This window comes from Drosophila ficusphila, unplaced genomic scaffold (genome assembly GCF_018152265.1).
Source record: "Drosophila ficusphila isolate 14025-0441.05 unplaced genomic scaffold, ASM1815226v1 contig_791, whole genome shotgun sequence".
In the NCBI taxonomy this organism is placed as follows: Eukaryota; Metazoa; Arthropoda; class Insecta; order Diptera; family Drosophilidae; genus Drosophila; species Drosophila ficusphila.
In genome coordinates this window covers 16,889,290-16,915,668 of record NW_025064737.1, presented here as the reverse complement: position 1 = coordinate 16,915,668, position 26,379 = coordinate 16,889,290, and the positions used below count along the sequence as shown (strand labels likewise).

The 26,379-nt window shown below is 42.4% G+C and overlaps 6 protein-coding genes across 8 annotated transcripts in view; 3 read left to right on the top strand and 3 right to left on the bottom strand.

Annotated features, from left to right (window-relative positions):
* Window positions 1-12,151, bottom strand: part of LOC108091995 (disintegrin and metalloproteinase domain-containing protein 12) — a 32,406-nt gene extending 20,255 nt beyond the window's left edge. Inside the window, exon 1 of the mRNA XM_017191420.2 lies at window positions 11,358-12,151. Within this exon, the coding sequence (XP_017046909.1) occupies window positions 11,358-11,472 (115 nt within the window). The 5' untranslated portion in view covers window positions 11,473-12,151. The remainder of the gene's footprint in view (window positions 1-11,357) is intronic.
* Window positions 12,152-12,590: 439 nt separating this feature from the next.
* Window positions 12,591-15,390, top strand: LOC108091997 (phosphatidylserine decarboxylase proenzyme, mitochondrial). Of its 2 annotated transcripts, none has more exons than XM_017191423.2 (2): window positions 12,591-12,787; window positions 13,496-15,390. In XM_017191423.2, exon 2 carries the CDS (start codon window positions 13,840-13,842, stop codon window positions 15,172-15,174), a length of 1,335 nt encoding a protein of 444 aa, XP_017046912.1. In that variant the 5' UTR covers window positions 12,591-12,787; window positions 13,496-13,839; the 3' UTR covers window positions 15,175-15,390. The 2 variants fall into 2 exon arrangements, with proteins under 2 accessions (XP_017046912.1, XP_017046911.1); XM_017191422.2 differs by having other exon boundaries at window positions 13,486-15,390.
* A 946-nt stretch (window positions 15,391-16,336) lies between these two features.
* Window positions 16,337-17,077, top strand: LOC108091999 (rhodanese domain-containing protein CG4456). The gene is made up of 2 exons (XM_017191425.2): window positions 16,337-16,902; window positions 16,965-17,077. The coding sequence occupies exons 1-2, from the start codon at window positions 16,439-16,441 to the stop codon at window positions 16,966-16,968; spliced, it is 468 nt and encodes a 155-aa protein (XP_017046914.1). The 5' UTR covers window positions 16,337-16,438; the 3' UTR covers window positions 16,969-17,077.
* LOC108091996 (heat shock protein 68) lies at window positions 17,020-19,236 on the bottom strand. Its single transcript, XM_017191421.2, has one exon. The coding sequence runs from the start codon at window positions 19,040-19,042 to the stop codon at window positions 17,132-17,134; it is 1,911 nt and encodes a 636-aa protein (XP_017046910.1). The 5' UTR covers window positions 19,043-19,236; the 3' UTR covers window positions 17,020-17,131.
* A 969-nt stretch (window positions 19,237-20,205) lies between these two features.
* On the top strand, window positions 20,206-24,715 carry LOC108091953 (structural maintenance of chromosomes protein 1A). Its single transcript, XM_017191350.1, has 11 exons — window positions 20,206-20,695; window positions 20,758-20,906; window positions 20,968-21,136; window positions 21,195-22,217; window positions 22,275-22,844; window positions 22,907-23,162; window positions 23,214-23,518; window positions 23,575-23,675; window positions 23,740-24,243; window positions 24,306-24,483; window positions 24,545-24,715. Exons 1-11 carry the CDS (start codon window positions 20,297-20,299, stop codon window positions 24,605-24,607), a joined length of 3,717 nt encoding a protein of 1,238 aa, XP_017046839.1. The 5' UTR covers window positions 20,206-20,296; the 3' UTR covers window positions 24,608-24,715.
* A 110-nt stretch (window positions 24,716-24,825) lies between these two features.
* The window catches only part of LOC108091958 (eukaryotic translation initiation factor 4E type 2), a 46,164-nt gene continuing 44,610 nt past the window's right edge, over window positions 24,826-26,379 (bottom strand). Inside the window, exons 3-4 of one of the 2 annotated variants that reach the window (XM_017191355.2) lie at window positions 26,178-26,326; window positions 24,826-25,780 (exon numbers count right to left, since the gene is read on the bottom strand). In XM_017191355.2, the coding sequence (XP_017046844.1) occupies window positions 25,756-25,780; window positions 26,178-26,326 (174 nt within the window). In that variant the 3' untranslated portion in view covers window positions 24,826-25,755. The other variant, XM_017191354.1, reaches the window with a different exon arrangement.

Sequence of the window (26,379 nt, the reverse complement as noted above, 5' to 3'; positions counted from 1 at the left end):
ACTTGGCTTTAAAGGATCTTATTAAATTTGAATATTATAACAAACTTTCCTGGCCTTAATTCATTTTAAATTATTTATAATTTTTTTTGAAACAATCTCAGTATTTTTCTATAAACGAAGGGTAAACATAACTTCAAAATAAAAATCTCATAAAGTTTCTTTAAATAGAAAACTGTTTTCCAAATCTCGCATCAATATGGAACTCATTGAATCGCACACTCATGAACCAAAAATAATAAACATAAAAAACGGTTTTATGATTTGGCAAACTTTTTTGAAAAGGCAGCTGAAAATTTGCACTTTGTTTGTGTCCATATGGTCAGCAAACCAATTTGGCATTCAGGTTCGGTGAGTGGTTATAGGAAAAGCAACCCGAACCGAATCTGTTGCCAATTAATTGACATGATGGTGGTTAGCTTGGCATTTTTATTTTGTTTTCTTCATAAAAATATGAGTTTGGGCATCTCGTTCCATTAGAGTTTATCCGGTTGGGCGGGCACACCAGCTCCACAAAAGGCAGTCTGAACGGGTTCAGTGGACGAATTTAATTGATTTGCTCTTTTATATAAAGTTAAACAACTTTTTTTTTTTTGCGAAAAATGCGAAAGTCAAGCGTCCAAGTAATTGCTGTGACTGCGGATGGTTCAATGAGGTCCGTCACAACAGGAGCTGCACAAAAGAAATGCCGGATCTGTCCTGCTTCGCTGATGGGTCTCTGTATTTACTGTATTTACTGCCATATAATTGCTAATTACGGCAATGCGTTTGCTTTAATTAAACAAACGGACTGAAGGACTGATGGACTAATGGAGACTGAAGGAGTGGAGGACCAAAGCGGAACATTAATTAATGTCCAAGATTAAGCGAGCGAAAAGGAGGCGTCGGCAGCCTCCCACAGGAAACGAAATAAATTAAAAGCGCGACACAGAAATAAAATGCGATATGAAAAGTACGAAATGAAAGGGGGAATTCGCTTAGCAAAAAATGTAATAAACTCAGCGGGCGTAAGTGCTGCAAGCTTGTATTTAATGCAACGAATAAAAGCTGAGAATTCTTGAAATGAAAACACTTGCAAACTAAAATATCCAGACACGCCCACCGCCCCAACCACTTTTGCACCGAAACACACCTTGAAAGCAACTCGCTTGTATGCAAATTTCACTCCCCTTCACGGGTGAAATTTCCTGCAACGTCAATAACAAAAAAAAAAAAAAAAAAAAAGTGAAAATGGGGAGGAAAAAATTACAAGAAAAATAACAAGAACAATGGGTCATGTGAGGCATGTGGGGCATGTCACGGACGTGCAACCCGTGTAGACTGCGCCTTAAAAACGCCCAAGGACAATCATTAAAGGCTTAGACACGAGGACGCAGCCGAAAGCAAATTTGAGCTGCCATCGAGAAATTCGTAGTAAATGTACTCGTATCTGCGAGATAAACTTGCATCTGCATCTGGGCCCGTTTAGTTTCCTCTTATCGCCGGCCAAGTGGTTAAACCCATGGGATCGCCTAAGGACGCATAAATTAACACCCTTTAAGACATTTCGTGTTTCTTGTTTTTGTTTTGACGCAATCGAAAACAAAGAATCTGGCTGGAAATTAATTGCGGGCGAACAAAAAAAAAAAAAAAAGGCAGGACCCGCATGGAAATAAATATCCAGTGGCATCAACAGTTCCCGGAACTCCTTGAAGAACACCATTAAGCAGTGACGAGGACACACAACTGCAACAGCAGCTGCACAGCTCAAGAAAAGTGAAATATACATAAATGCTTTAAAAATACTCCATACCAAGCAAAGTATTTTGAAAAACAAGTAAATATTTTAAGAGTGATTTGTTCATTTAAATTTGATATAATATTTTTATATATCTTTAATAAGCTTACAACTCATATTTCTTGTTTAAATTTCCGTGTGGTTCTTATCAATCTTTTAAGAATTATAAAGAACAGTCACAGAGGGCGTATATATCATTAATTAAATGGAGGCGAGCCTTCACATGAGGGTTAAGCTGAGTTGAGCCAATGCCAACAAAAAGCAGTCAAGGACGGCCACTGTCCCAAAAATATCAAGTAAGTGAAAACTCCAAGCCGTATTAAATTTCTAACACCTTTAGCGGTCTTTCATAAGTAGGTCTTCAAACACTAAAAAACAATTAAGCTTATTTTCGGGCTGTACTAAGAAAATCGTAAAAGTGAAATCTAGGCACACAGGCGAGAAAATCAAGTAATAATGTAATCTACGAAATCAATGAAACTTTCTTTTCGCTGATGGCTGACGGCTGATGAAAGCGGGAGGCCAAAAACCATGACGAGCGGAAAAACCGAAAAGCTTTCAGTGATCGGTTGGAAATTGCATGACCGCTGCCTTTGAGAAACGGAAATGCTCTACAAACATGATGCGATGACTTTTCGCGCAGGCAATTGAAGCTAATTGGGTTAACCTTATTTCTTTGGGCTTAATTAATCCCGGCAAGAGTTCGAAAAACATGCGCCACGATCACTTGAGTTTGTGGCGCCTGGCAAAAGTATATAGATATACATATATAGATTTAATTTTCTCGGGACTGGATTGACCGGTATTTGGCAGAATTGTCTCGCAAATGATTCACCAGCCTGTTCTGCGAACTCATGCTAATGAGATGATGAGACACTGGGCCCTATGAATGGGATACATATACAGATACCGAGAAGCGAATGATTTACTCGGATGAATCTTCGTCAATGAACCCCGGGGGGCCAGTGGAAAAAGCCCTCTTGTCACCTCGTTGACCCAATTGAGTTGAGCAATTTTCTTATGCTGTTTATTAGATTTCATGCTGCGCACAATTGGATCCATCGCTCTAAGCTTGATTTGTCAACAGCTCGCCATTTGCATCCGTCGGCGACCGCACGCACTTCTCAGATACTTTATTTGTGCGCACTCAACGCGTGTAACCGATGCCTTGTTCTAGAGCGTAATTAAAGTGATTATCGCAACGGGTAAATTCAATCAAATTAAGCTAATTTACCAGTCTGTCGAGACAGGAAGTTTGCTCCACATACCCAACGAGATGAAAACATTTTCGAGTTTTACGGGTTCTGTTGGCAGTATCTTGACAATATTCCGCAAAATAATAAGAGGTTTCTCTTTTCGTTGTGAAACAAATGAATTATAAATGAACGTACTACTTTCCTAAAAATTTTTATTCATGGTTGTGACTAATTGGAATTTCTGAAACATTTATAAATATTGATTTTTCATTCGGTATACATTTTTATCTGAATCATACATAATTTAAAAAAAAAACAATAATTTTAAAACAAGGCAACAAGTTGTTTAATCATTTTGGGTATTATTCATCAAAAACGGGAGCATTTATAATATAATATATCAAAAAACATGTAAACTGTTCTACTACTTTAAGGGTAAATACAGTAACTTTTACAATATTTGATATGCGAAGACCATAAACCCATATAAAGCTAGCTGTTGTTTAATGCCAAATGTACAAGGGCAAGCCTTCAGCCCGCAGGACAAACATCGTGCCGCATTGTTTGCTTGTTCAACTGTCAACTGAATTGACAATTTGTCTACCGTGCAAACTGCAAGCTAACCGAATTCCCGGCCAGCAATTATGCAGGAAATAACAAACAATCTGGGGAACCAGGGGCTTCTTCAGAACTCGGCAACATGTACACTCGAAAAGAGGGACAAGAGACAGCTTGTCGTGGCTGAATATTTGTTTGCGCTTCGTTATCGATGACTGCAGGCGGAGGAACCGATGCAATTTGCGAAATTGAAGAGATTGCGGCCAGGAAATTGGAGCGGATCAGGCAGAATTGGAAGCCGGAGAGAAGTCTTAGCAGTGGACACATCGACATGCTCTACATCGTTTTAGCCACGCTCGACGAGCTGTTGATGAAATTGCAAAGCGTAATTGGCATTTTACGTAATCCGGCATTAATTGCCAGCGCGACCAATCAAATGTCAGTAGCCGTCGGGCCATTAAATAATAAGTACGAAAAATACAATGAGATCCAAAACCGTGTGAATCATAGACCTTTCAATAGTAAGTTGACTCAGTGCACGTGCACCTTGTCTTTAATGAACATGGCAATGTATGTAAGTTAGTAGGGTTAGCCACAATAAGTTTGCGTGCTCAAGTTGCGAGTTTCAATGGGTGAGTGGTAAGTCAAATGAGTCATGTGTTAGGGCCATTGTTTGGAAGGATACAATGGGGAAAACAGTCAGGTGTGGAATTATTAAAGGAGTGTCATAGCCAAGGTTGCTTCTACAAGGACGAGTTAACATTTAATAGCGCTGGCAGAAGGTTTAGGTACTATTCAAACATTTATTATTCCTTGTTCGTCGCTAAAAAACAGATATTGATTTACAAAGTTTTTCTATTTTTTTGTAATGTAACTCCACCAACTCTTATATGTGCTTTCCATTCGCTGCCTAATAGACCAGAAACAATAGCCGACTTTCCCCTAAGATCTAGCACTCAATGTTTCTCCATGCTGAACGCATAAAAGTAATCGACCCTAATGCCATAAACTCTACAAGAATAATTTATATAAATAAGCTCCCTTGATGTTAAATAGTATTTTATCAGCTCGCCAAGTGCATTACGAGTAGGAGATATGTGCATGCAAGTACGTATGTACATACATCCGGCGGATATATCGTGAGGAAGGGAGCTTTAATAAAGTAAAGTTTTATTGCAAGAATTCCGGGTAAGAAGTACTCAAGGGAAAATTACCCCAGATAAAGTAGTAGGCAGATAGGGGCAGGAAAAAGTGTCTTACTTTCGTGTTACGTTCAACAACAAACTTTGCATAACAGCAATTAACTAATGTCAGTTAATTAGTGCCTGACAAAGAGAAATTCCGACACGTGCCAAGTGCAAAAGGGGCTAAGGTAAAGCTAAGGTAAAGCAATTACTTATGACTACCCATAAAAAGCAGTTAAGAAAAAAATAAAAATCTTTTCAAATTCCTTGACATTTTTATAAATAAAAGACGTCCATTAACGCATTACTTTTGGATACCTGGGCTTCATTATTGTTTTATAATACAACTGGTTTAGGAAGGGCATTACTGGCATCTACTATCTTAATTTTTCATTGCTCATCTTGGCTCCTCTCTTTGCTTTTCATATTTATTAATTACGCGCTCGAACAATGGCAGCCACTCAGCTGCAGGAGAAAAGCTGTTGCTCTAATCTTTGGGCTTTGTCTGCCGAGCTCTTCGCGTTGAGATACTTTTCCGTAATCTCCTCCCCGAGACTCTTGACCGTCGGGGACTACTTAATGGTTCGTTGGCTCTGCTCCCAATAAATAGCAAGAAGCGAGGCAGCGACGTCGCCATCTGCTTATCACTCTTCGATAAATCGAGGGAGAACTTTTTGAATTCCAGTGAGCGGTAATGGAATAAGATACAAAAAAGTAGCAGATGCAGGAGGCTGCCTCCGAATGTGTAACGCGGCAGTCGGAGCACACGAAACTTCTCGAGATAAAAATAAATTGGACAAAGAAACACCTACAAGATATTAGCGCCGGCATGTTAATTAAATTAGCTATCGGTTGGCGCTCTTTTCCTTTTTGGTGTTTATGGGTCGGAGATTTTGGTTTAGTTTCTTTTCCATTCTGTTTACATGAGCCGCTAATTGTTGGTGGATCGCTTTTTGAGGTTTGCCTTAAGCGCTCAGCGTATTGGAAACATATTGGGAACATAATGTGACAACATTTTCCCTGACCTAACGCAATTTTAGTGTGGCGCCAAAAGGCGGGAATAAACAATTGGTCGCTCAGTTTATTGACTTCAATATGGCTTCAGCAATTTCTATATGAGTCACTACAATTTTCCACTTGTTGCTGGGTCCATTTACGTCCTTTTTTATATGAATATTTCCAAGATGTTAGTAACCTTATTTTCATTACACTTTAAGTCTTTGCAAACAAATATTTTATCGCTTAAAACCACTTTTAACACCTCCATAAAATCCTGCTCTTTATGTTCTAGTAATTTATAATAGCACAAAAGCTCCCAAAAGTAACCCACTTTAGACCCATAAGCAAACAAATAAAATGTATTTACAGAGAGAAGCAACAAAGCTATGTTAACGAAAACTTGTACAAACTTTTGTAAAAACAAAAAAACGAGAACGTAAACAGAAATCGGGTGTTTGAGTTCAGTTCAGTGACCGTAAAAAGTAGCTACGTCATCATTTCAGTGGATGTCGCCGCACATTTCACATTTTTCTGTTTAGTTTTCAAAATAAGCACAGAACACACCTACGCAATGCTAGAAAGAGATGGCTGGAAAAAGAGAAATAAAACGAGACAGACTGATGTGCATGAGTGATTCCCGGTGCGTTGGATTGCGAAAAGTGCAATTTGCAAATGCAACTGCAACTGCGACAGTCGAAAAGTTCGCAAATGACTCACAATCAAGGTAAATTAGCAACTGTCCAGGCACGAAACGAACCCAAATCTGAGTCCCGAGCCAGCTCGCTGACCATAACCAGGAAGAGGTTGGTGCACTCGGAGAAATTTATGTTAAAGGTAAAAAAATGGTTTCAGAAAAATAATTGGTTTTTACAAGAACAAAAGTTCTACACATCTATTTATTGTATTCTCAAGTTTGTTTAGTTAAAGGCACGTATCTTGGTTGATAAGCATATCAATTTTTGCTTTTCTTTTCTAATTTTTTTTTAAGTGCATGTTCCCAGCTTGCTCCCGGACTCACTCTAGCGTGTTGTCGCATTTCCGTTGCGAATATTTTGTGCCGCCGTTGTTGCCGCATCCCATTACGGATGCTAGTCAGTGCACAACAAAAATCCCAATAGCTCTATGCATAAATTAACCAAAACCGAAGCTGAGCGAGGGTGTGAGCTGCAGAGTGCTATTTCCCATTAAGATCCCCAAGCTCGGTTTGTCCTCCGTTTTTATGATTATTTATTCACTTGATTGCATTTGGCCTTTCACTGTTCTCTGAACCGCTCTTGGCTCTCAGCTCGGTTTGCCTCACCTCGCTTCAGTTCTTTTATTTTGATTAATCATCGAGAGGGCTTACCTTGTGCCATCTCTTCTTCGCCTCAGCCTTGGCCAGCCATCCCGCTCCACATCCCGCTTTCCCCCCTTTCCATTATGCCCCCTCCGATTCCCAATCAAGCGTTGCATTGGCATTGCACAAGCGATAGCAACAACAGCAGCAGCAGCCACAATTGATGCCTGACGGAGTCCACAGGGAAAAATATTGATAATTTCGAGATGAATTTACCATTTTTCTTTTAAAACTGCACGTGGAATTTAGGATGCTGCAAACTGTGCTAGAGGAGCACACGTTTGCCCACTTGTTTGATTTAAATATAGAAGTTCATTAACAAATTGTCATAAATCATTTTTTTCTGATGTTATATTTTACTACCTTTAATAATTAATATAAAATACATTTTTTATTTTCCTTCAATTTTCCAGTAAAAAAGAGCATACATTTTTTTCGTGTATCTTGACTGCATTTCATCTCCCACGGCTGGCATTTCTTTGTTATTTGTTTGGCTGCCTGTTTAGAGGAAATTGCTGCTGCTGCTGCAAACAAACGTGATTTCCTTTGGCTGTTGGCATAAACAAAGTTGTTCAAGTGCTTTCTTGGGGCACTCTTTCTTTGCCTCACTGTTCGGGGTGCCAAAGCGAATGTGATTCTTCTGGCCAACTCTCCCACTGGATGACTAATGCAATAGCCACACATTTCCTTTCGGGGTTGTCTGGCAAACTCACCCTGGTTAGCTTAGGGAAATAGAGTCATAAATAACATGACTTGCCCTCCAAAACACTTTGTTTCAGTTTTTGTCTCGAGAGTGGTAAATACAAAACTTATTCCCTGCACCCTCCCCTTTTTTTGTGGTGCAATTAAACTAGCTTTAATTTAGGCTTAATCTCCGCAATGCAATAGAAATACACGTAACCTGCGAAGGGATGCAACCCCTCACTTAGGGCTGATAATCGAAGGGAATCCCGGGCACGTGGCCAGGTCAAAAGTGATTCATCGAGTCCGCCACGCTGCACGTGTCCTCTTTCTGCCACAATTATATAGTAATAACCCACTCAATTCAAGGCAAATCCGATTTTATCGATTTCTATCTAATAAAGAGGGGAAAAGTTATATTCATATAGGAAAAATACATTTGTCTCATAATGCAATTCATAGAAAAGCAAATGCAGCAAAATTAAGATACAACACAAAAGCAAATTTCCCAGCAGATTCAGAGCAACACATACATAACATATATGTAGATATGATATAATATTTAACAAACTACTATAGTATAAGCATTACAATGATATCTTTTTTTAGTTTCAGTGGAGACAAAAAATGATTTCCTTGGCATTCTGTGTGCCCCTCTTTTTCAACTACTTGATATATTGACAGTTTGCCTCATTCATCCATTATTTCTTAATTGTAGCGGGGTTTCTGTCCGCCTGCTTGGTTTTACAGTAGATTTCCTGGAGTCTATACCCCTTTGTCGAGCTATCTAAGCACGTTCTATGAGGCGACGCAATTTATGCAAATGTCGTTCAATTCAAAGTCTCAGACCAGGAGAAAGACTACTAATGTATGCATGCTCAGAGGCTTCCGTTGCGACTGGAGAACAAGAGAAGTAGAGAAGTGGAGAATCAGAGAAATGGAGAAGCATAGCGGAGAAGCTCGTCCCATTTAAATTCTTTTGACCTGACTCAATCAAGAGAAGCTTGAAGCTCGCGTTCTGTAAATTCTGTAAATTGAGTTGAGCCTCAATTAAGTCAATCATTATGAGGCTGATGATCAGCCTGCTGACCGATCGGTCGAGTTACCACATTAGTTCGCATCCAACTTAGAAAGGTAACATACTACTCGCCAATTGCAATTCAATGCAATGCCATTCATTCGATACTTGATTCTGGCCAAGTTGATCCGGCTCCCACGCTCTAAGCCAAGCCCATTTAAAACTTCAACAATGCCGCATATTAATGATCCTCCTGTCTTGCCTTTTGCTCGTGATAATGATAATGGTTGGTTGTTCAACTTGGGTAAACAAAGGGCGTGATAAAGAAAACAAACCAGACGTCTCTCTGTTTTTGGGGGCGCGTTAGTGTCCCAACAATGTTTACCACAGGCTTGAGAATTACAAAAAAGGAAACACGTAAGATCAAGAAAGGTATATTAATAATGCCTAATTATATTTGTTTTTGGTTCAAAGTACATAACTACTTTTTTGAAATAATTATCCCCCCAAAAACCATTAAATCAGGGGCGGACGCAGGGGGTGTCCGGGGGTCCGGACCCCCCCCCAAAATCTAAGACTTTTTCTAATTCCCTTACAGCACACGGCCATATAACCATATAAAATAAAAAATTTTATGATCGGACCCCCCCAAACAAAAAAATTTTTTTATCGGACCCCCCAAAATTTTTTTCTGCGTCCGCCCCTGCATTAAATTTAGCTAACTAGATACAAATGATGTCAATTAAAATCAAATTCTTCTATTTATTTGATAGAAAGTTGCTGTTTAATTTTTTAACCACATTTGAATAAACAGAATGGTGTTAGTTCTACATAGTTTTATATTTAGCTTGATATGGTTTTGCTTGAAAAATACGCGCAAGCACTAAATTATAGTTTTATGATACCAAAAAACCAGTAAATTACACATTTCTGACAATTATCTAGCGAACCTCCCACTTATTTTTGGGTAACGAGTCTTACCTCACCTAACCACTTACTTTCGGCCATTTCGGCCGGTTGCTGAGGTTGCTGTTTTGCCATATAATTGCGCAAATGACATAAAAATTGTTAAGAAAACGCCAGCGGTTGGCAACAACAAATCGAACAATGGCAACAGCCTAACCGCAAACAAGAAACGAGTTGCCAAAAGAAGTGTTGGCCAGAATGGAGGTTCGAGTTGGAGTGTGCGCTTAAGGCGCTGACCTTTTGGGGCCAGAATTGATGACAATGAAATACGAAAAAAAAGTAAATATATTGAGACACCAAAAAAGATTTAACAGTGCAAGAAGCGTTGGAACAAATTGTGACCCACAAGAGGCTTTTTGTGAAGGAAGAGGGAAAAGTTGAAAAAGAAAGTTTTTACCTGCCGGATAAATCTGCAACAATGAGAGTAAAAGTAAAGCACGCCACTGCATTTAAAATCGATTTTTTACTTTGCCACTTTTTAGTTTGTATTTTTTTTAAGTGGCTTTTTGTGCTGGCAAGGGCCAAACGAATCATTTGGGTTGGTAAATTAAATGCTACGTGAGTGAAGGCAATCAGTGAATTTGCATGGAAAGTGTTGCCCTAGAGGCGCTTCTCTATCTCTAAACTACGTGAGATTTTGATAAAAGCGACACTCAGATAAGCCAAACGCCCAACCTGCCAATAGCCAAACGCCCCGAATGGCACTCATCGCAAATGGGCAAAACAAAGCGAAAGCCACTCCACAGATAACCAAGTGGCAAGTGGGCCACAGGTTTCGAGGAGGGGATTTCGCAGGGAAGATGTAGCTGTCTAACTCTCCGTCCATATCTCTCTATTTAAGTCTGTCGCAATCCAGAGGCCCTGCAACGAATCTCTAGTAGAAGTAGCCAAGTCTGCGACAAAATCAACAAAATAGAAGCTGGTTTTTCAAGGTTGTTTGTATGTTGTTGAGAGTTTAACAAATGCTGGGAGGGAAAGGCGGGAAAACTTGAGAGGGCACAGTGGTTAAACGCTAAGGGAAGGTCAGCTGATTATAGAGACGACAATATTGTCAAAACAAACTGCAATTATAATTATATTACTGACATAGAATTACTTCAATAAGATAATTACATACTAAGTGTGATTCACTGGAAGGAGAACTTAATTAATACTTAAAATAAACTTTATTATCGTACATGAGTCAACAAAGCCATAAAGAATACGTGGTTTGGTTTGATAGCAAACCTGGTCAATAAAGTTTCCCAAAAAAAATACTTTTACCTAATTTCCGCATGCCTTTGAGGTAAAAGGCACCTGCTCAAATCGTTATCTACTTTGCTTGAATAAATTTAACACATTCTTTTGCGGAGCTTTTTTTTAACCACTGTACTTACTGGCCGAACCTGATTAGGCAACGAACTTGATTCAGTTATCAAGTTTTAAATTTTTAAAATACCTAATATAACCCGCTATGATACTTGGAATATTTTTTAGTTGTGTGGAAGGTTTTTTTTTAAGTTTGTACTGTAATTAAAAACATGAATTCCTTAAAAACCTTCTCATAAAAAGAACACTTTGGTAGCGTGGTTTGGTTTACGTTCACCTGTAGGTCGGTGGCAACAAACATGGAGTGATTTTTCCACATGACTATCTGCGGACTCACCTTTTGGCTTTTCTCCTGGCTGGTGGAACGTTGTCGCTTCCGCCGGCTGAAAAATATGTTGCAAGCATGTGTTGAGCAGCAGCAGCGGTAGCAAAAACAAATGCAAGTGCAACATCTTCAGATCGTTGCAATATTGTTGTTGTTATCCCGGTGATATTTGCTTTTTTGCTGGCAATAGTAAAAACTTGTTGTTGCCGCGGGGCCAAAGTGGTGACATCACACTTCCTGCTGCATCTTACAGATTTTGATTTTTGTGTTTTGGATTGGGTGGGGCGGGTGTTTGAATTAAAAGCAGGATGCCAACCGATTGAGTGGAATTTTTTGAAAACACTTCGGCACCATTCAAAATAAAAATACAACCAGAAATTCACGCGCGTAAATCAGGCAGAAAAACAAAAACACTGACAGAAATTATTAATGCTAAATTAACGGCTTTTGTGTTCTGTTTTGCTATCTGTTTGGCTCTCTCTTATTCTTTGCCCCTCTCTTTTGTGCTTTGCAGAACTTTTGCTGTTGGCCTTCCTATTGGAATTTTCTAAGCAGCCAGGCGTCTTTCGTTTTTTACACGTATTTGCCTTAATTCAAGCCCGGCATATAAATTTGGTGATGGGCATAATCAAATGGGGGCAGTTTTGCATTTATTTTTGGGAGCTTTAATTCAATTTACTTCTGACCCAATCGCCAGCAAACACACACACACAGAACGCACTAACACACGCGCACACGAAAAGAGAGCGGAGCAGCGACCGCGAATCAACCGTTCGCTGCCAAATATTGTTTTGGTTTGAAAATGTATTCAACGTTGCCAGATGATGGTCCGCACATCTGCTTCAATCAATAAAAATACCCTTAAATATCCACCTTTTTCACAGGTTGGCATCACCATTATAATCATTTTCTTTTTCCTTGAATATTATGGTTTGTTTCTGTACTGTTAGCCGGTTTTCCTTGAATGTTATGGTTTGTTTCTGTACTGTTAGCCGGTACGCAAGCCCAAACACAGCAAACTTTTTTAAAACGTACCACCATGTACCAAGAAAGAATTTAGTGAAAAATTGCCTCCAAGGATCATTTGCTTCGGTTCCTAACGTCAGAATCTCAAGCTCGTGTATCTAGGACATTCCAATTCTTTTTGTTCTCTATTATTTATAAATTCCACTAAGTTCAAAACAAACAAACAAATCAGCTGTTGGCAGCTGTTGCCAGGGCTGCCACTTCGATAGAAAAAGAGAGTAGGAAAATGGCGCAGTAATCGGATCAAGAATTGTCCACCGACAACAAGCGGGACAATAAAAAAGAAAAAAGTCACTAAAAACCAGTTTTAAACAAAAACATTGGCTATTTGAAGAGTCTTACGCGTGCCGTGGAGCCTCGGGCCTTGACCACTATTCCCGCTGATAACATAGAACTCGCGCTTTTAGTTTGTTTTGGTAAGCTACAAAACAGACGCTGTGCCGTCGCCAGTGCTGCCAAACTAGCTTGGAATTGAAAGCCGAACTCAGTTTTTAGAAAAACATATACTGTTTATTAGTTGGCTGGTTAATTAAATTAAAATTTTATTTAAATAAAAATAATAAAACAGATTAAATATTTCTCATAAAAGAAAGTAACGCTTTTTTGAAGTTCAAAAAGCTAACATCTTTTCCCATTCTCAAGTAGTTGTCTCGTTTAGATTAGGTCATCAAAAACAAACAAATTATAAAAAAATGATACGCCAATTGTTTGGAATTTGAAGCTGTGAAATGACGTATTTCGTACCCCACGTCCAGTCAAAGAATTAAAGGTTAAGGACATTGGCTTCCGCAATCTGTTGTCGCACGCCAAAGTCGATGATAAGCAAAGAGCTTCAAAGAAGGAAAAAAAACATAGGAAACAGAACCAACTAAGAGGAGAAACTGATAGAGATTTGCACTTAAATCAGCAAAAAAAAAAAAAAAAAAAAAACACGAAGAAACCAGACTTTTTTAAGGGGGAGACTTTGTTTTTGTAATGTTTTTATCAACGCATAGACAGTTCAGATTGCGGCGTACATTAACTAGCTACTAAAAGCTAATTATATCAGCTGGCAGCACTGGCGGTGGTCACATTGTGGCCTCTTCGCTATTGCCGACCCATGGAAAACTTTCAGTCTCTTGCAGGCACCACAGCGATACGGAAGCAACAATTGAACCATCTAGAAATCCTCCGTTCCCACACAACACATATTTGAATTCCGAATCGCATGCGAGTGTTTGCTATTGTTTTGCATCTGTTCCTAGGCCCTAGTCCGGATTATTCGATTTGCGGATTAAGCGCCGCCCACTCAGTCACTTAAAAGCCAGCCGAATTAAACGCGCCAGATTGAACAAACAAAAACAGAAGCCGAAGCCCCGAGACCAGACCACATCGTGCCATATTTATCTGAGCACATATACGTGATTACGTGATTAGCGCGGTGGGGGCTGCGATTTGTCAATAGCAAGAGCAATCCAAAGCAGCAACAATGGTTTCCTACTTCGTTCCTCGTGGCCGCTTCCTGCTGAAGGCCGGCAATCTCAGACAGGTGGTGCAGCAGCAGCACCAGCCGACGCAACTCCAGCTGCTGACAACCAAAGGACCCCAGCCGCAGGCACAAAACGCTAGTTTGCCCACGGCCCGACACTTCCGGCAGTTCGCTACAAACTCTGCCAAGGATGCACAACTCCACCATCGCCGCCCGCATAAACAACCCCCCAATTCTGGCCAGGAGTTGGTCCAGCTCCGGCGCAACTTAATCTCACGCTGGACTAGCTTCCTGCTGCGCTGGGCGCCCATGGGCATTTGTGTCTTCGGCGCCATCGAGTGGCAGCTGCAGAAGCAGCGCTGCGACCGGAGCGGCCAGCCCCGTACCGCGTCCGAGCTCCAGTCGCGCATCTACTGCTCCCTGCCGCTACGGATCATCAGTCGCTGTTGGGGCTGGCTGGCCGCTTGCTACTTGCCACCGAGTCTGCGTCCATACGTATACGGCTGGTATTCCAATACGTACAATGTGAATCTGAGTGAGGCTCTGTATCCGGAGTATGAGCATTACAACAGTCTGGCCGAGTTCTTCACTAGGCCACTTCGGGAGGGTGTCCGGCCGATCGATAAGCACGCTCCTTTGGTCTCGCCCGCCGATGGCAAGGTTCTGCACTTTGGCAGTGCCTCGGATTCGCTGATCGAACAGGTCAAAGGCGTGAGCTACAGCATCGAGGACTTCCTGGGACCACTGCAGACTGTCGAAGAGGCTAAATCAGGTGTTTCTTATGCAGAGGCCCTGAAAAAGAAGAGCGACGAGTCCACGGAGCTCTACCAGTGCGTGATATACCTGGCCCCTGGAGATTACCACCGATTCCACTCACCTGCCGCTTGGGAGCCCACCATCCGTCGTCATTTCTCCGGCGAATTGCTCTCTGTAAGTCCCAAAGTAGCCGGATGGCTGCCTGGTCTCTTCTGCCTTAACGAACGTGTACTGTACATGGGCCAGTGGAGGCACGGATTCTTCTCCTACACCGCTGTCGGAGCCACGAACGTGGGATCCGTCGAAATCTTCATAGATGCCGATCTCAAGACGAACCGCTGGAATGGTCTTAAAGTTGGCAAACATCCGCGCAGCACCTACGAGTATGACGAACTGGTCCTCGACAAGGAACCCAAAACGGCGCCTAAGTTTGACAAAGGCGACCTGGTTGGACAGTTCAACATGGGCAGCACCATTGTCCTGCTTTTCGAGGCCCCCAAGAACTTCAAGTTTGACATCGTCGCTGGCCAAAAGATCCGCGTGGGCGAGTCACTCGGCCACATCGCTGGCTCAAAATGAAAAAAGGTGAAAGAGCCAAAATCCTGTACCGAATCAGTGCAAAGTCCTGTCACCCATCCGTTCACATCACTCGTTGTATTAGCATTAGACGCTCGGGTCCTAGGCAAATGTATTTTGTGAACATCCTGCGAAGCTAACACTGTGTATTGTTGCCATTTTTGTAGTCGTAAGATTTATATTTTATACAATAAAACGTCGAAATATCTTTGAGAAAAACAACTGCGTTTATCAATTAACTCATTTAGGCACGCGCTTCTTAAGTAGAACAGCGAATGTTGAGGTGGGCTAGTCGTTATCATGAGACGACTTGTGATAAGCGTAACCGGTTCGATCGCCAGTCGTTGAACCCCCCGTTACGGTCTATTGAGAAAGACTACGTCTCTTTGGGTTTGTTTATCTGTCCAAATAAACAACCGGGGGGATCACACTCTCCTTGTCTTCCGGATGCCAAACATGCCATCGGGCTATCTGTAACCAACTCCATTTTGGCTAGACGAGCGCGTGCCGAGATGTCCAGTCATTTATGCCGTACCCCCCCACCGTTTGTTTACTTGACCGATCCCGAATCCGGGATCGCAATCCATTCCGTTTAATTGATTCAATCAAGCCCTGCCGGCGGGAATCTTGTTCGTTGAACTTATCAGGCGTTGACGGGTGATTTGGTCCCAGGCCTTGACACACACACTCCACGAAGCCTGCGAGTGTTGGTTGAGTTTTCGCCCTGGCAACAGATTTGATTGCGACATGGGAATCTGCGTCAGCCGGCATTAGGGGAATCAAGAGGAGATGTTCAAATCAGGCGCCAATTCTAATCAAGCCAGTGTTGGAAATATTTGTGTATAAAAGCTTAACATTACTTTTAACAGAAAGAAGAGATAATTTGGTTTTACGATTGTAATTTAAAACGAGGTTTAATATAGAATGCAATAACAACATGAACACCTTTTTTTATGGAGTTAACTTTTTACCAAAAACAAAGCGACAAAAATATTTTGTACAGTTTAAATTTAGATAGACTTTAAAGGAACTTAATTTTATACGTATATAACTTAACATACTCATGCCTCCATTTTATAAAGTCAATATTATTAATTTTAAAAAGCGCGCCAAATGGAAATTCACCTTTCAGACAAGTTCACCTCACCATATCCAAGCAATAGTAAAGTGTTGTGAACAGCTGACAGCCGGCATTCATTTGTTGTTATTTGAGATTTTACGTAATAATTTATTTTTGTGGTGGATTAAAGCATTTATTATACTCAAAATGTCGATGAGACATTGCATATCGGCCTTAAGGGTCTTGAGAACCCAGATCCCTCTGAAGACTGCCCAGAATCCTCAAAACAATCTCCTGCAGCGGTTCTATAGCAGCAAACCACCCGTAATTGGAATTGTGGACTACGACGTGGTCAAGAAACTTCCCAGTGAGCCGCAGAAGTTACTCATTGATGTTCGGGAGCCAGATGAACTAAAGGAGACCGGTCAAATCCCCGCCAGCATTAACATTCCGCTAGGTGTGGTAAGCCAGGAGTTGTCGGCCAGTGAGCAGCTCTTTAAATCGAAATACGGTCGGGATAAGCCGAAACCGGATACGGAAATTATATTCCACTGCAAGATCGGCAAAAGGAGTCTCAAGGCCGCAGAAGCTGCTGCAGCTCTGGGTTTTAGGAACCTGAAGAACTACGAGGGATCTTGGCTAGATTGGGCCGAACGAGAAGGTTTGCCCAAGTAAATGTTTGTAAATCAATAAATATATATTCTGTTACTAATCAAACTCCAATTTTTTAAAGATAAAAGATGCCTGGAAATGAATTTCTTCAATTTCATTAAAGCAAACACATTTTATAAGTTATGGCAAGTCATAAATAATATTTATTAAATACTACTCGGTAGCATATTTTAACTAGGAGAATTTTTGGTTATGAGATCTACATTAGTTTTACTCCTGATTTTGGACTTAGTCCACCTCCTCGACGGTGGGACCCTTGTAGCCACCCGCCTGCTGTCCGCAGTTTGGAGCCTGCTGTCCGTCGCCAGCTCCCTGCTGGTGCATCTTGGTCATGATGGGGCTGCAGAACTGGGTCAGCTCCTTCAGCTTGTACTCGAACTCCTCCTTCTCGGCGGTTGTGTTGCTGTCTAGCCACTTTACCGTCTCACTGCAGCGCTCCAGGACACTGCTCTTGTCCGCCGCACTGATGCGATCGCCACCCTGTTCGGCCGCCTCCTTCACGCCGAACACATAGCTCTCCAGTTGATTGCGAGCGGCAATCCGCTGGCGATGACGCTCATCCTCCTCGGCGTACTTCTCAGCCTCGTTGAGCATGCGATCGATGTCCGCCTGGGAGAGGCGACCCTTGTCGTTCTTGATGGTGATGTTCTTGGCATTGCCAGTGCCCTGCTCCTTGGCGGTAACATTCAGGATTCCATTGGCATCCAGATCGAAGGTGACATCGATCTTGGGTACTCCCCTAGGAGCTGGCGGAATGCCGGTCAGATTGAAGGTGCCCAACACATTGTTGTCCTTGGTCAGAGCACGCTCTCCTTCGAAAACTTGGATGGTCACTGCTGGCTGGTTGTCCGCGTAGGTGGTGAAGGTCTTCGATTGCTTGCAGGGAATGCGACTGTTGCGCTCGATCAGCTTGGTCATCACTCCACCAGCGGTTTCAATTCCCAGTGATAGAGGAGCCACATCCACCAGCAGCACATCCTTGATCTGGCTGCTCTCGTCTCCCGAAAGAATAGCTGCCTGGATGGCAGCTCCGTAAGCCACCGCCTCGTCCGGATTGATGGAGAGATTAAGGGTCTTGCCGCCAAAGAAGCTCTGCAGCAGGTTCTGCACCTTGGGAATGCGAGTCGAGCCACCAACCAGGACAATATCGTGGATCTGGCCCTTGTCCATCTTGGCGTCGGCGAGTGCCTTCTCCACGGGCTGGAGCGTGTTGCGGAAGAGGTCGCCGCAAAGTTCCTCGAATCTGGCGCGGCTCACCTTGGAGTAGAAGTCGTGTCCCTCAAACAGAGCATCGATCTCCAGCGAAGCCTCCGTGCTGGAGGATAGAGTGCGCTTTGCACGCTCGGCAGCCGTGCGAAGGCGACGAAGTGCTCTGGGATTGGAGCGCAAATCCTTCTTGTACTTCCTCTTGAACTCCTCGGCCAGGTGGTTCACCAGACGGTTGTCAAAGTCCTCGCCACCCAGATGAGTGTCTCCGGCGGTGGAGCGCACCTCGAAGAGCGATCCCTCGTCGATGGTCAGAATGGAGACATCAAAGGTTCCGCCGCCCAGATCAAAGATGAGCACATTGCGTTCTCCCTTAAGATTCTTGTCCAGGCCGTAGGCCAGAGCAGCAGCGGTGGGCTCGTTGATAATGCGGAGCACATTCAATCCGGCGATGGCGCCGGCATCTTTGGTGGCCTGTCGCTGAGAATCGTTGAAGTAGGCGGGCACTGTGATGACGGCATCTTTAACTGTAGTGCCCAAAAAGGCCTCGGCCGTCTCCTTCATCTTGGTAAGCACCATCGAGCTGATCTCTTCCGGAGCGAAGCGCTTCTCCTCGCCCTTGAACTCCACGCTCATCTTGGGTTTGCCATTGTCGTTGATCACGCGGAATGGCCAGTGCTTCATGTCTTCCTGGATCTTGGGATCGTCGAAACGGCGACCAATCAATCGCTTGGCATCGAAGACCGAGTTCTTTGGGTTCATGGCCACCTGGTTCTTGGCAGCGTCTCCAATTAGGCGCTCTGAATCGGTGAATGCAACGTAGGATGGGGTTGTGCGGTTGCCCTGGTCATTCGCGATAATCTCCACCTTTCCGTGCTGGAAGACACCAACGCACGAGTACGTGGTGCCCAAGTCGATTCCAATAGCTGGCATCTTGTTGCTTTTTTGTTCTAGCCTTTTAGTTTAAAACTGGTTTGTGATTTTTAATTTTGTATGACGTTTTAAACAATTTTCAGATCACTTGTTAAATAATTTTCACTTCTCAACCGTCACTTTGGACTGCGTTTTTTTTCTCGCTTGTTTCAAGTTTTCACTTTGACTGCTTGATTTCAAATGTGCGGCTGGGAAATTTGCGCTGCTATTTATACTCAGCGCCAGGAAGGGGAAAATACGAGATTTCCCTACTAGAAGAGTGTGGAGCATTGTAGAGTGTTCGAGACCCTTCTAGTGAGTGTAAGCGAGACAGTTAGTGTACACCACGCAGGGGAAATTGTAAGAGTTTAAGGAGTAGAAAGTTCAAGAACAATCAAGGGATAGGTTTTTTATTGCCGTAGGTCAGCACTCGATTCGAACAATAAAAATAAATCCGTGTGCCAGCTATTTTTGGCAGCACTCGTATAAATACATTAAGCCATTCATATTTTTAGATAATTTTTATTTGCTTTATTGACGTCTGTATAAATACGTACATATTTGCATACAAACATATATCTTTAGACTTTGTTGGCGAAATACATATGTATAGCAGTTTGTTTTCGATGATATTTTTTCGCTCAGGTTAAAATCTATAGACATGCAATTTTCTTAGTCATCTAACAAAAATATTCCGTTTTAAATGCAAAGTGGTTTTGCAGAAGAAGGCTTGTTTAATAAAATTAAACAGTAATCATTGATAAGCAGAATAGGATTTCACTGTACAATTTTTTCGTGAAATATGTACACTTTAAAAACATGTTACTATTATTGTCATTATTATTGGCCCGATTTGTATTTTAATATTTATCCTTAAAAAAAAAAAGTTGCAACCTGCAGAACCTTTTAAGAAAAATTCTTTGTTTAAACACATCTCTTAAATCTGTGGACATTTTACGAACACCTGAAATTACCAAACATCAGGGCGGGGTGCAAGTTTAATAATTTTAAAAGGAGTGGTAAAACTTAACAAAAAAAATGTTTGAACAGTTTAAATTAAGCGCCGAGTAATTTGACGGTTTTACATTTTACGTAAAATGTAAATAAATGATTTATAAATATATCGATATGCACATAAAATATTTCTCGAGTTTTATTCGATAGTTTTGTTCCACACCTTACCATCTCTAGCGTCTTGATACTTTCTAGCGAAAAAAATTAATTTCGCGCTCTTATTGTTATTTTACGTAAATTAATTGGCAACGGAGCGTGCGAATGGCCGACGAAGATGACGAGGTGTCACAGAGGATGGCGGCGGCGCCCGTTCGCAAGCCGGATGACGAGACGGCCTTTCTGGAGTACATCGAAATGGAGAACTTCAAGTCCTACCGCGGTCACATAGTTGTGGGTCCCCTGAAGCAGTTCAACGCGGTTATTGGGCCAAATGGTTCCGGAAAGTCGAACTTCATGGATGCCATCAGTTTCGTGATGGGCGAAAAGACCAGCAGTCTACGTGTAAAGCGACTCAACGACTTGATTCACGGTTCTTCCATTGGCAAGCCCATTTCCCGCAGCTGCTATGTGACGGCCAAGTTTGTGCTCAATCAGGACCTGCACATGGATTTCCAGCGGGCGGTCATAAGCGGCTCCTCGGAATACCGCATCAACGGAGAGGTTTGTTCCGATAGGCAATATACAATTCTTAGCAGCCCACCTAATCTCCTTTTAATTTTTAGAGCGTCTCGAGCAGCACTTACCTGAACAAGCTGGAAAAGATCGGTATCAATGTCAAGGCCAAGAACTTCCTGGTGTTTCAGGGTGCTGTAGAAAACATTGCCATGAAGACACCCAAAGAACGCACGGCTCTTTTTGAGGAAATCAGCGGGTAACTAATGAGCTCAAAAACCAGGAACTGCTTGTATCTTAACTTTATTCTACTTTTCTAGCTCTGGCCTGCTCAAGGATGATTACAACCGATTAAAGCAGGAAATGATTGTGGCAGAGGAGGAGACGCAGTTCACCTACCAAAAGAAGAAGGGCATTGCGGCGGAACGCAAAGAGGCCAAGCACGAGAAAATGGAAGCCGATCGCTATACTCGCCTCCAAAACGAATACGTACGCCCCGCTCTTACACTAAATTAATTCAGACTTTTAACAATTATCACTTTTACAGAATGAGAAACAAGTGGAGTATCAGCTGTTCAGGCTCTTCCACGTCGAGAGAGACATTCGCAAGTTTACCAGTGATTTGGAAGTGAGACAGCAAGAGGTTAAGGCTGTGGAACAGCGCAAAGAAGCCGCCGATGAAATCCTTCGCGAGAAAAAGAAGGACGCTGGAAAGATAACGCGGGACCTGGCTAAAATCGATCAGGAAATACGGGAGTTTGAAACACAGATGAACAAACGCCGGCCGTTATACATCAAAGCAAAGGAGAAGGTTACCCACTGCAAAAAGAAGCTCGCTTCGCTGCAAAAGACTCTGGAGACAGCCCGCGAGGCAGACAATGCCCACCAGTCAGATATACGAAAGCTTGAGAAACAGCTGGCCGATGTTGAGGCTCTAAAAAAAAGGTTTGAGGATGAGATCGAGAATGAATCGCAGCGCCGGGGAAAGAGTGTCAACATGGAGGAAGGCCTAGTGCAGGAGTACGATCGTCTTAAGCAGGAAGCGGAGGCCACAGCGACTCAGTACCGTTCCGAGCTGGACTCGGTTAACCGGGAGCAGAAGTCCGAACAGGACACGCTCGATGGCGAGACAAATCGTCGTGCCTCCGTTGAGGAATCCTTCAAGAAACTCACTCTGCAGCGTGAGGAAGCTGTGAAGCGTCGAGACAAACTGATGGACCACATAAAATCCTCCCAGGCAGCTTTGGAGGAGCAGAACCGCATCAAAGACGAGCTCCGTAGAGATGTTGGTAGCTCGAAGGAGAAGATTGCCGAAAAGCAACGCGAGCTGGAAAACGTGCGCGACCAACTAGGCGATGCCAAGAGTGACAAGCACGAGGATGCGCGGCGGAAAAAGAAGCAGGAGGTGGTTGAGCTGTTTAAGAAGCAGGTTCCCGGAGTGTACGACCGTATGATCAACATGTGTCAGCCCACGCATAAGCGCTATAACGTCGCCGTCACCAAAGTGCTGGGAAAGTTCATGGAAGCCATTATTGTGGATACAGAGAAAACAGCGCGCCACTGCATTCAGGTGGGTAACCTTTTTACTTAGTAGCTACCACTATCTAATCATTAAATTCTCGAATAGATCTTGAAAGAGCAAATGCTGGAAGTGGAAACCTTTTTGCCCTTGGATTATCTGCAAGTAAAGCCCCTGAAGGAGCGACTCCGCAACATCAGCGAACCGCGCAATGTGCGATTGGTCTTCGATGTGCTCAAGTTCGAGCCACAGGAGATCGAACGAGCCGTTCTCTTTGCCACTGGCAACGCACTAGTCTGCGAAACTCCCGAGGACGCCATGAAGGTGGCCTACGAGATCGATCGATCGCGGTTTGATGCTCTGGCTTTGGATGGAACGTTCTACCAGAAATCCGGCCTCATATCTGGCGGCAGTCATGATTTGGCGCGCAAAGCCAAACGTTGGGACGAGAAGCACATGGCACAGCTAAAGATGCAGAAGGAACGCCTCCAAGAAGAGCTTAAGGAACTTGTGAAGAAGTCTCGCAAACAAAGTGAGCTTGCCACTGTGGAGTCGCAGATCAAGGGCCTGGAGAATCGTCTCAAGTATAGTATGGTGGATTTGGAGTCTTCCAAAAAGTCAATTGCCCAGTATGACAACCAGTTGCAAGGTGTTCAAACCCAGCTGGATGATTTTGGGGTAAGTTTGGCTTTGAATTAAATCATATTAACAATAAATAATTGTTCTTCATAATTCCGCAGCCCAAGATCAGTGAGATCGAGCGACGAATGCAAAACCGCGAGGAGCACATACAGGAGATTAAAGAAAACATGAACAACGTGGAGGACAAAGTATATGCGAATTTCTGCCGTCGCTTGGGTGTAAAGAACATCCGGCAGTATGAGGAACGGGAGCTGGTCATGCAGCAGGAGCGGGCACGCAAGCGGGCCGAGTTCGAGCAGCAGATAGATTCCATAAACTCGCAGCTGGACTTCGAGAAGCAGAAGGACACAAAAAGTCAGTATTACGAACCATACAAATAGAACCAATACAAACCCTTGCTTGCAGAGAACGTTGAGCGTTGGGAACGCAGCGTGCAGGATGAGGAAGATGCTCTGGAGGGACTCAAAACAGCTGAGGCGCGTTATCTAAAGGAGATCGATGAGGACAAGGAGAAAATGGAAAAGTTCAAGCAGGATAAGCAGGCCAAGAAGCAAGCCGTGGACGACATGGAGGAAGACATATCCAAAGCTCGCCGGGATGTTGCGAACCTGGCCAAAGAAATCCACAACGTGGGAAGCCATTTGTCATCGGTGGAGTCCAAGATTGAAGCGAAGAAAAACGAACGCCAGAACATTCTTTTGCAAGCGAAAGTAAGTCAAATTACGTTTTATCATAAACTCTTTAAACAAGGTTTCTTTCACCATAGACCGATTGCATAGTGGTACCTTTGTTGCGTGGCTCGCTGGACGATGCAGTGCGACAAAGCGATGCGGATATGGCCTCCACATCTACGGCAATGGATAATCTGTAGGTTCTCAAATTATAAACTTGAAACTGTATAAAACAAACATTTTTAATTCTTCATCTTTAGTATTGAGGTGGATTATTCATCACTACCACGAGAGTTTTCCAAGCTCAAGGATGACTCCGCCTTCAAAAAAACCCATGAAATGCTTCAAAAGGATCTGCAAAGTAAACTGGATGTGCTGGAGCGCATACAGACGCCGAACATGAAAGCCCTGCAGAAACTTGATGCCGTGACAGAAAAGGTGCAATCTACCAACGAAGAGTTTGAGAATGCGCGGAAAAAGGCTAAGAAGGCAAAGGCTGCTTTCGAGCGGGTTAAAAATGAGCGCTCCTCCCGGTTCGTTGCCTGCTGTCAGCACATATCGGATGCCATCGATGGCATCTATAAAAAGTTGGCTCGCAACGAGGCGGCACAGGCTTACATCGGTCCCGATAATCCCGAAGAACCGTATTTGGATGGTATTAACTACAATTGTGTTGCGCCCGGCAAACGTTTCCAGCCCATGAACAACTTGAGTGGCGGTGAAAAAACCATCGCTGCCTTGGCTCTGCTCTTCTCCACTCACAGGTTAGCTAAACTAATTGATAAAATAGTAAAAAATCTAAACTTAAAATTGTTTTTTTCTTTAGCTATCATCCAGCGCCATTCTTTGTGCTCGACGAGATAGATGCAGCCTTGGACAACACAAATATTGGCAAAGTAGCTTCGTACATAAGAGACCACACGACTAATCTTCAGACCATCGTAATCTCCTTGAAGGAGGAGTTCTACGGCCATGCCGATGCCCTTGTGGGCATTACCCCTGGGGTATGTATTTAAGTGGTCTATTGGAAAACGATTATTAACATTCTTTCACTTTCGTTTTCAGGAAGGCGATTGTCTCGTATCAAATGTTTATATCATGGACTTGACATCGTTTGAGGACATATAAACATTAGGAATACAATCGGATTAACATTAAACATTAGAAGTAACTTTAATGTAAAGCTCGAGCTTTTCAATTTCCAATAAATAAACCCAGTAACTGTATAATCTCGTATCCAACTGGACTCATTTTATCTGGCAATCATACTTACTCCAAAGAATGATAACTCACAAAGTTGTTTTGAAAATATTTTCAGCAACTTTAATAGGTTCCTTTATTTGGACTTGCGTTGGTTGTACTGTACCGGAGGAAGTTAACGGGATAGATAAATTTTGGGATGTGTGAGGCTATGGTTCGAGTGAAGGTGCCGGTGATTCTCTGATCTCTTTTGGGTATATGTAAAACAACTGGGTTTTGCTTTTTGTTTCAATTTTTAGTTTTTCTCTTTTTTTTCTTCACGTAAAAAACTTTTTGTATTTCTTCAAGAACAAAAACAAACAATTTGATTATTCAGTTTCGGTTTGTATCATTAATTTAAAATAATCATTGCAAACAGATAAATACAGTATCGGCTAGTTAGTGTGTCAGTTTCATTGATTCGTTATCTTGTGTGTTGGCTGCCTGCCGGCTATGGCGATAATCAGTAAGGCTACAATACAAGAGGTGGTCCAATCGCTTTGGGTTGATTAAGAGATAAGGTTCGATAAATTAATACAAAATAAACTAAGATTGATTCAGCCAGATTAGTAGCTTCAGTATCAGGCAGTTGTTAAGGGACTTTAATTTTCTTTAATAGGGAATGCCTAATGTAAACTTTATACATACAAACTAACATATTCATGGCGTTTCATATATACACACACTTTGTAAACTCGTTTAAAATACAAAGATTTGTCTCATTAGCGCTTAAATATTAATTTGCCTTGCTATGGATTTAATGTTCGATTTCTGAGGCGGAAATGGCCGAGTTGGGAGCCACTCCCGCCATCGTTGTTGATACGGCTTTCTAGGATGTGGGTTCGGCTCCGATGGGGATGATGTGTTCCAGTGTGTCCACGATGGTTCCTTGTGCTAACTGCTGTTGGTTTCGGTTTCTCTTGTCTGTGCTGTCGATGAACTTGTGACTTTTGCTGCTTCCACTAGCGACTTATATATTATCTGTTTGTGTAATTATTGTTTTTGTTTTTCTTTTGTTTATAGTTATTCACTGAATTTCAGCTTTTCAATGGGCCTTTATTACTGCAAAATAAGAGAAGAATATTACGTGTTTAGTGAATTGCAAGCTGGCTATGCCGAAACCCGATTCCCTTTCCATATAATTAATGCTATGCAAAATCACATTGAATTTTTTTAGTCATGATCTTCCATTCCTTGTATTGAACGAGTATCGATTACGATTAAACAGATTCCCCATCTTTCGAATTCGACGCCTTGGCCTGCGTAAGGTACAGGTTGTATTCAGATTATCAGATAAGTTAGGATAAGTAAAGCAAAAATTTGTCTATATGTTTCGAAATACTTGTTAAGTGGAACGGAGTTCTTAAAACATAGAACTATTTTACACATCCTTCAAAAACTAAAGTGTGATTTATGTTTTTTTACTATTCATATATCCTAATCAAAGTAGCGTACTTACATTGAAACATATTTAAGGCTATCACAGTGTATCTTATACTCCATTGCCGTTGTTAGAGGTATATTTAATATCCTGCGTAACGTATCACGGATACGTGTTGTACTGGTCATATCAGTGGCAGTCCGGTTCCATACTGATAAGCTATCCTCCTGTAGGTGAATCGAATAATAAGTTGGGTTTACAAAATACTTAGACATATCAT